The sequence below is a fragment of the Pipra filicauda genome, unplaced genomic scaffold, assembly GCF_003945595.2.
Source record: "Pipra filicauda isolate LSUMZ 115617 unplaced genomic scaffold, ASM394559v2 scaffold412_size1447426_pilon, whole genome shotgun sequence".
Classification (NCBI taxonomy): Eukaryota; Metazoa; Chordata; class Aves; order Passeriformes; family Pipridae; genus Pipra; species Pipra filicauda.
In genome coordinates, this window is record NW_024104546.1 from 1,054,831 (window position 1) to 1,064,035 (window position 9,205).

Below are 9,205 nucleotides of genomic sequence, written 5' to 3' on the forward strand. Positions count from 1 at the left end.
ATAGAAAACACTTTCCCTCAGCTCCCATCCCATTTCAGAGAATTTCCTTGAAAAAGATTATTTCGGTCCACTAGCCAAGCTGTGCCTTGGAGCAGAAGAAAATAATTTTAACAGGCAGAGACTGCTTGGCAAGCCTGAGTCTCCCCAAACATCCAGATTAGTCCGGAAGGCACTTGTATGAACGAATGAGGCTCCACTCACCCACCATGCTGCCAGCTGGATATGCAGAGAAGCAGCCATCGAGCCTGGGACGGCTGCCTGACAATTAAAAAGCAGTGGATAATCTGAACAAATATCCAAGGATATTTTGCTCAACTAACTTAAAGGAAGCGATTGTGGACCTTAGCATTAACTTCTGAACTTTAATGTCAATTTGAATTCTATGACTAAGAACGTAAATTCTACTGTGTACATTTAATATGTGAACTCTTTTCATGTGTGCCTTAGTGCTGTCAGGAGTGACACTGCAGGAGGGAGTCCTCTAGTACTGCATGTACAGATCAAGAACTGGAAGCTCCTATGTCCTGGCCAGTAGGTTTCATTCTTGCTGTAGGTGCATGATTGATCGGAAATAAAGATAAACATAACAGACCAAATAATTCAGCTTCCAGTTTATTCACTGATTTACATGCTTACCCTGTCAGGCATGAGACTCACCTCTGGACTCCTACAGGGATCAAGGATCCCATTAGACTTTTTCAGTATCAAGACTTAGTTGTTCTGTTCAATGAGAGTCAAGTGCCAGCTTTATGTTTCCCACACCCAACCCCTACTGGTCTAACAATGCATGGATGAAGAATGGCTAATCCATGTTCTGCTTCAACAAGGCAGGACCAGTCTTCCTGAAATTTGCAGCCATGCTTGTGTGGTAAAGGTACACACAAAATTTATATTCCATAGCTAAGAAATATTTTTGAATTCCTTGCAGATTCTGATCTCTCACATAAAAACATCTGCTAATAACATTTTTCATAATATCCATTTGGCAAGGTAATTCTATCCCATCCTGGAAGACAATGACCAGGCCTCAGTTATTCATGTCTTCCTCACCTCCTGGCTGGGCTCGGAAATGTGATACATTTTGGGCACAAAGCCCTTAGCATTTATGGAGTTCCAAGTACACCAGAAATCTGCAGTGCATCCCATCAACAACACATATTAGTGTGAACACGTGAAAACCTTTCCAATGGTTTCTATTTGTGTTTCATGCAGGATCAAGGCTTTTGCCTTTGCTTCCAAAGAACTTTGTGGCTTGGACCCAGAACATTAAAATGATCGCCTATGTTCCTGGGAGGGAAAACATAATTAATGCAATGAAGCTTTCTGCAATAACGAGACAGTTCATCCAGACAAGAGGAACCAAACTTTCTCAGAAGCTAACCTGAGATTCTGGACCAAATTCCCTGAAGAACCACAGATCATCACAAGCCTGATTCACCATTTCTACTCCCACTGCAGAGCACATTCTTTTGGTTTTGTCTCTTCTGGTATAAATATACAGCAACAAAAAAAAAAAGAACAGTTGTTCCACTAGGGAGAGAAAGAGAACAAACACCACCTGACAGATGTTAGTGGTGTCATTTGGATATCAGTTATACAGATAACACTGATACACAGGAACTGAGCATAAAAGAGGTAGAATAGATCTATGGAGTAAATTTGAAGTCATGTAGCAACAGGCACCTGTCCCCTGCAAACCTATTTGAGGTTGCTAAACTGAGTTCACGCAGATAACGAAACAGCTGTAAATCCTAAAGAAATCTAGCTAAAGAAGCAAATAGTTCCATCAACAGTATTATTTCTGGGTGGGTTCTCTGCTGTTACGACGTGTGCTCTAAAGCTTCAGCCTTTGTCCCAGTCAAGATACAGCATCTCAGATTTCTACCAGCTCTGTGAAATCTGCTGGGACTAAGTGAGACCTCTAGCAGCTCTCTCTCAAATTTGGCTGAAAGTGGTCCCTTCTGGTTCGAAACATCAGGAGGATGCTGATTACACAAACTTTACCTAGGAACCCCTAAACCTCTAAAACCCCTGCATAGAAAAATGACAATGTTCTGTAAAGCCAGCTTTATTAAGGTAAGAAAACAATATAGAAAAATGTGTAAACACAAGATCAAGTAAGCTAACATTTTACTGGAAGCTGAAACCTTGTGGTGACAGACCTACTGAACACATATTCAACAAGCAAACCGCAACAGGTAAACAGTTACATGTAAACTGTGTTTTTGTGAACTTCAGAAATGACTGTCAAGAACTAGCATTGCAGCATGAGTTTTCTTATAAATAACCCGTCAACAGTTTTTTAGAGAAAATATAACTGTTCTGTCTCTCAAAATAGCTATAAAAACAGTACAAATCTCTTCCTAATATCAAAACCACAGTGTTAGATCTAGACAGGTAAAAAATCTAAACTGCTTAAGAATTATATTAAAATAACTCCATTAAAAACTTACCTATATTAAAAATATTTATTTTAAAGGCTGTTCTAGTCAGAAGTTGAATTTTTAAACATAGTGCTTACAATACACATATGTAGAGGTTTTCAGACATAACTATTGGTTTATTAAGAGGCTGGCTGAGTTAAGAACTTTATCATTAATGGTGTCATCCAGTCACGAAGATTTGTTGTACTTCTGAGCAACGCCATAGGGAACGTGTGCAGCTATGGTGCCTAATTTCTGTGCTCCTTCAATGTGGAACATCTGGTCATCAAAGAAAATGTGAGGGCGGATTTTCACCAGGATTGGTCCTTTAGGAGCTCCTGCTAGGAAAAGTGCCTCATCAATCTCCAGACCCCAGCTACGGAGAGTCTTCAGCACTCTGGCTCCAGAGCTCGCCGCACTTCTGGCTGTGACCAGGTAGGTCCTTATAGGACAATTTAATCGTTCATTTTTTGCATAGAACTTCTTCTGAATTTTCCCCAGGTCTTCCAGAAAACCCTTCAAAGGGCCCTGAGTATAAAATACCAGAAGCATATTTAGTATTTGTCCACAGTTCCCCAAAACATTCTTTTGCCTTCTTCCAGACTGCCAGTTACACACAGAATTCCTTTCCCTAATGCTACGTTACTCTGCAAATTCTCTGTGTAACATATCCAAATGGGTCTGCACCCTCACTAGGAATTCACACACTGGAAAAAAGTTAAAACCATAATCCTACATGGTATGATCAGTGGGAAAATAATTCTCACTAAGGCGATCTCTTACAATATAAGCTTATTACTATAGTCTTTAGTGTTCCTTTAAAAATACTGAACTCTTTTTACTAAGAACCATGAGCTGCAATTCTTTCTCCTGCACAAAAACCGGATTAATGACCATACTACATTCCAATTAAAAGAAATAAATGACAGTTTGGTTCTTCAAATTGCAATATATTGTACCATTCAGTATTTTCATAAATCAAGCTTTTATTATGAATTTATACTATTTTTAACAATAGCAGAATTCATCCTTCAGTTTAAGCTGATGTTAAAATATTTGTGTTTTTTAGACAAATGGCATAGTTCTGCTTGGGAATAAGTAACCTGTTTCAATAACCAGAGTATCTCAGTGTTAGAAATTAACATTACCTACACAGTCTGATTAAAAAAATAATCCAGGAAATCAGTACTAGTATTTCTTTTTCTAATAATACCATTAAAATACAATTGTAAGTCACTGTCTTATATATGCAGTTCTCGCAGAGAAGTGAGAGATCTGGTGAAAGGACTGCAATGGTGGCCTTTTTTATGTCAAACATGCATTTTAAAGACTATCCTTGAAAAGGAAATAAATTGGGTACTCAGCTTCCACAAAGAACACATACGCACTGGGGAAAGTGGAGAAACACAGCAGCAATGAAAGTCATCAGATCTTTTGGAAACTTACTGATTCAAGAAAATACAAACCTGTGCAAGAGGCTTATTTTCATTCAGCTGTTCATGTTCAAAAAATCTATCTAATCCTTGCTCTTTGACAATCTGTTCTGATTCATCAGAAAAGATAACAGCATCCCCATCAAATGCCACCCTCAGCTGTGTATCCGAGTAAGAAACATCTTTGTTGGCAGTGAACATCGTAGCTGATGCAATGCCTGAAAATGGATCAGAGAACCTCAGTTAGTCCTGCTAAGTCATTCATTAAACCACCAGCAGTTTGGTTCCAACAACTTATTTGTAGTGACCTTTAGGTGTGGTGAGTGGAAATGATCATGAAAGCTAATTAGTAATGGCTGTTCTGTAACACAAATGCATAGAAGCTGTCCCACTGACAAAACTTCTTGGACATTCTTCCTTCCATTTTCACATGGAAGAATGTACAAGAACAGTCCCCAAGGTGTACTGCAAATGAGACAAAGCAGGCAATTCCAAGGAAACCACTCAATCAAACTATTTGCTATTTTTAACTTCTTATGAAACACAGAGGTCGTTTTTTTAAGTCGTACTGAAAAAGATGAGGCTATTCAAATAGAAGTTGAATAGAGGTGGAGATCCCTTTCTTGTTGAATAGGAGAAGACAGAAAGGTGTAGGGTGATTTGGTTGTCATATTAGTAGCCTGAAGGGTCAGAGAGGAACAGTATCATGTGATTTTATTTGATTAAGTAAAAATAAGCGGTAAACTTGCACTGTACAAAGTGGTGCCTTTCTGCATTTGATGAAGCAGCACTACTTTCTGTGAAAGACACACAGTATATTAATTTTTGAACAAGCTAAACAGAGAGATAAGGAAAGTCAATTCAAACCTGCTTCTATAGCTTCTTGCACTTTTTCAGAGTCTGCTGAGAGGTACAGGTTTGTAAGGTATGCAGTCAGGTAACCAATAGGGCTTTGTCCTCCCGTCATACAGAAACGTTCAATTGTTAAGCCTAAAGTAAGAACAGCACAAGGTGTGACTCTGCCTTGACACTGCAAACCTGTAAAAGTAACCTGAGAAAAGGTACACTAGCCTAGCTGACAGTAAACTTAAAAATAAAAATAATCATCGTAATTTCAACAAGTTACACAACTTAAACTGACTAAAATGTTTGATCAATCCATCCTCATTCAAAATTTAGGGAAAAAAATTCCCTCTAAGATGGCAGAGTAACTGCTGTGAAGGTGCATGTCTAGAGAGCATAGATAACAAACATCAAAAAGTTTAAAGACTTAAGATTCACACCTGACATGTTATATCTAGACCATTGGACCAAACTGTTTAATATATCTCACTTGTGCTGACACCCAAAAATAAATATCAAAGCAGCTGTTTTTCCAAGGTCAGAGCAGGAAGAATAAAATTAATTCATATTATTATGCAACAGCTGTCAATTCTACCCGTGAGTATTTATTTTATTCACCATAGTGATTGATGCTGTTTATGAGCCTCACTCCCACTTGGGCATGGTTATTAGTCATCAGGACGATATCAAATCGTTCTTCATCATCAGGGTATAGTTCAAGAAGCCGGGCATTGACATGCTCCAGAGCCTGAAGGATAAAAATGTCGAAGTCAACAGACAAGTGGAATGTGCCTCCTTTTGTTCATCACTGTAGTTTTAGTGACAGAATTGTCTTGAAGGAGAATGTGAAATACCTGATAGCTTAACTTGCTGAACTTGTTTTATTCCTTTCTGCTTTGTTGCTCCCAGTAACCATTTGACTGGTTCATTTGAAAGGAGGCAAATAAGTTTATTTTGTTGAGTTACAGAATTTAACTTTCTTGTGGAAATCCTTTTTCTTAGGACATCATAATCATCCAGAGTAAGTCAATGCACTGTTGATCATTATCACAATCGCTATTAAATTTTTTTCTTGTCCACCTGAAAATTGTTCTTGTGAAATCAAGGAGAAAGTATAAAGGAAAGTATATGTGCAGCTGCTTGTTTTGTGTGCACAAATGTGAATTTGGGTCACATACTTATGCAAAGATTTACTGACACAGTTCAGGTGGTCAGGTGTCAAAGATCGTCCTTAAGTAATGAGTACAAAATCATATCCTGTCATACAAGATTATCCTGACAATTTCTAATTGCAGTACTGAATGAGACAGATTTTGATTTGATATCCCTTTAAAGATAATGGGCCAACATGTTATATCCACAGTCTCGCATTTTTATTTCCTTGACCTTTCATCTGCTCATCTCTGTCTGTATCCATCTGTTCTCTCTTACTTAGAACCTCATCCCTTTGGAGTAAGACCTCCTTTTTGCATTCCTTGAATGGAATGGAATTCTTTGGGATTACAGCAATGAAATCAACAATGAATTATCAAATGAATACAAAGATGGATTGATTTTCGATAAGGTGCTTTAGAAAGTCAGTCCGGTTGTTAAGAACTAAACTACAAATTTAATAATTAAATTCTGGGAATCTCACTTAAAAGCATGGCTATGTGATGTGGGACTGTGCTTAGGAAATTTCTAAGTGAGAGCCCGGTATAAGGCCTAGGAAAAAATCTTGGTATGTGGTCATAACCTACTTCTACTCCTAATAATCTACTACACTGGCAATTTCTTAAATTATTAGGAAGGAGGGGTGAGCAGAGGAGGGGATACCATTTTTTTGTCCATTGCCTGTATACTTTTTACCCTAAGGAGACCCTGGCCTGTGATTACAAATCTTAAGTGCTACAAGCATGAGATCTAATACTTTTAAGTTAGTATTATTCCCTTTTGCCTTCTTTGTCTCCAAGTGGAAAAGATGACTCAACAAACCCGCAGTTCTCCAGCCTAATGATTTCTGTGACTAAGCAATATAAAGAATTCAAACACAAATATCATACTGGAAGGGAATAGAGGTCAAGGTGCATTTAGCTGGGCATAGCTAACAGTTCTGATTTTCAAAGTATGAGGAGTTAAACAGTCAAATCTTGCTTTTAGTTGAAGTGAATCTGACACTGAATTCTAACAAATCTTAAAAACTGACTCTGCTAGTAGGGCAGCTACATATAGGAAAAGAAGCAGTAAATTCCCTCGTCAGCCTATCCTCACTGGTGTACAAAGTGAACTATGACCTCATTTTTATGTTAAAAGCACCCTTAAAGTGCTTCTGCTATCAATACCACTAACAGCTATGCTATATTTACAGCAGCATGTTTTAAAGTCGTGAGACTAAAACTGAATTACTCCAAATCTACTTTTAAAACTTGAGGTGTTCTACCACAACTCTGATGTCAACAAGAATGATTGCTAATTATGATTTCATTAATTTTCTAAAATCACTGTGGGAGAGCTTATCACACAATTCTCAATGGACATAAAATTAACTCTGTACACAGCATTTTTTCAAGTCAGTTCCGCTAAAATCTGTGTTCTTCAAAACCATACATATTTTCAGGTCTTTTCATTTTTTTTTAATTTCTCTTGCTTTCCATGATGGAGGCTGTTTTCCTTGGCCATTTCTCTTATATTGTGCAGTGAAAGTAAAATATTCCATTTCAGTTCTGCTTAAACCCTAACTGTCAACTAGAGAGTGTATTTTTTTCGCTGGTCCTCAAGAACAATTTCCAGGGTGACAACAAAAGCAAGGAAAAATTAAAGCAGAACAAAAGGACTTAATTTCTTAATAATTAGATTAAAACAGAATCATCACTGTTTTGGGTTATTTGTGGGGTTTTTGGGGTGGAGGATGTTGGGTTTTGTCTTTTTGGGTTTGTTAGGTGGGAGGAGGTTGTAAAAAACTTAAAACAATTAGGGGACTATCTTGACTGAAAAAGGTCTTAAAAGGAAAGGTACTTTGTGTGCCTCATGTCCAGCAGAAAGCACAGGTTGCTCCTTACCCACATCTGGGATGTGATGCTGTGAGCCGGGATACAAACTGTGATGCTGAGGGTGCAAGTCTGGTCCCGGTGACGGGAGCAGTACGTGATCTGCCGCAGGCGTGCGGCATTAGTGTCGGCGGGAGGGGAGGGGATGTGAGGAGGAAAGGAAAGGAGAGGGAAGAGGAGAGGGAAGAGAAGCGGTGGCAGGAGGACCGGGGCGCGCAGAGATGCTGAGATGCTGCCGGGCTCCCCCGCCGCAGCGAGCTCACCGCTGGGAGAACAAGTCCCGAAAACGTCTCCCCGGGTCAGGATTATCTCCGCCCAAGGACGCCTCGGGCTCCTCCTCTTCCCGAAATTTGGCCTTGCAGCATCTTCCTCGCCCCGCCGCACTCCACACCCTCCCTTGCCCTGCCGGGCCAGCCCGCCCCGGCTCACCCCCCCCAGCTACCTTGACGAAGTAGAACGCCGGTCCAGGCTTGAGGGTGACGTTCTCGTTGTTTTGCTGGTACTCCACGTACTTCTCCACCCCCTGTTCTTGGTAGATCCGCCTCTCCTCCACCAGGTCGAAGAGGGCTCGGGAGGAGACGGCCACGGTGATGGCGTTCTGGGGCTTGGGCTGCCAAGCGACCGCAGGGTAGCGCTGGCCCGCAGCCCCCGGATCCCCAGCTTTCCCCCGTACCCCAGCTTCCCCTCGGACCCCCAGCTTCCCCTCGAACCCCCAGCTTCCCCTCGGACCCTCAGCCTTCCCCCAAGCCCCCAACCTTACCCCGGACCCTCAACCTCCCCTCGAGTCCCCAGCCTTACCCCGCATCCCCAAGCGCCCCCCCCCTTCATCCCCAGCCCTGGCCTCCGGACCCCCGGCCCGCCCCCACGCACCGGCCGGGGTTTCTTGGTAACCAGGTTGTCGTAGAACGCCTTGGCCGCCGCCCAGTCCTGCTCGGCCTCCTGCAGCCGGGCCTCCGCTGCCTCGCTGGGCTGCGGCGCCTCCGGGCCGGAGCCGCTCATGGTGCCTGGCGCGGCCGGGCTCGGGGCGGGCGGCGGCTGCGGCCGGAGCGGGGACCGGGAAGCGGTGACCGGGAAGCGGTGGCAACAGCGACAGCGGCCGCCCCCGCCCCGCCCCGCCCGGGCAGGGGGAAGGCACCGGCGCTGCCTTTCCCTTTGGCTGTGCCGCGCCCGGGCTCGCCCGGCCCTCTCGCGTCACGGCCCGGCCGGGCCCGCGGCGGTCCGGCCCTCCCCCGGAGCGGAGCAGCACCGGCCCCGTGGGGCAGCGGGGCCGCGGCTTCCCCGCATCCTGCACCCGCCCGCCCGCAGCGTTTCTCCTCGGGGAGTGCGGTGCCCGCGGCGTCCCCGCCCAGCCCACGCCGTTCTCCTCCACAGTATCCGGAGCTACTTGATGTCAGGCAACAGCCTCCAGCACCGAGTTTATCTACAGCGTTAGAGATTTATTATTTAACTGCAGCGGCTTAATTGATTTAACATTAACTGC

General features: G+C 42.8%; 1 protein-coding gene across 1 annotated transcript; it reads right to left on the minus strand.

Annotated features, from left to right (window-relative positions):
• Positions 1-2,052: 2,052 nt before the first annotated feature.
• Positions 2,053-8,810, minus strand: LOC113999435 (cytosolic 5'-nucleotidase 1B-like). Its single transcript, XM_027742848.2, has 6 exons — positions 8,596-8,810; positions 8,168-8,335; positions 5,318-5,447; positions 4,724-4,846; positions 3,890-4,074; positions 2,053-2,951 (listed from the first exon to the last, which is right to left on the minus strand). The coding sequence occupies exons 1-6, from the start codon at positions 8,722-8,724 to the stop codon at positions 2,613-2,615; spliced, it is 1,074 nt and encodes a 357-aa protein (XP_027598649.1). The 5' UTR covers positions 8,725-8,810; the 3' UTR covers positions 2,053-2,612.
• Positions 8,811-9,205: the final 395 nt, after the last annotated feature.

What these genes read in the sequence shown, in the direction of transcription:
- LOC113999435 (XM_027742848.2), bottom strand. Translation starts at nt 8,724, where the DNA reads ATGAGCGGCTCCGGCCCGGAGGCGCCGCAGCCCAGCGAGGCAGCGGAG. An exon ending in GCAAGAAGCTATAGAAGCAG is followed by an intron (nt 4,075 to 4,723) that starts GTTTGAATTGAC and finishes ATCCATTTTCAG; the next exon opens with GCATTGCATCAGCTACGATG. An exon ending in AAAATAAGCCTCTTGCACAG is followed by an intron (nt 2,952 to 3,889) that starts GTTTGTATTTTC and finishes TTTTATACTCAG; the next exon opens with GGCCCTTTGAAGGGTTTTCT.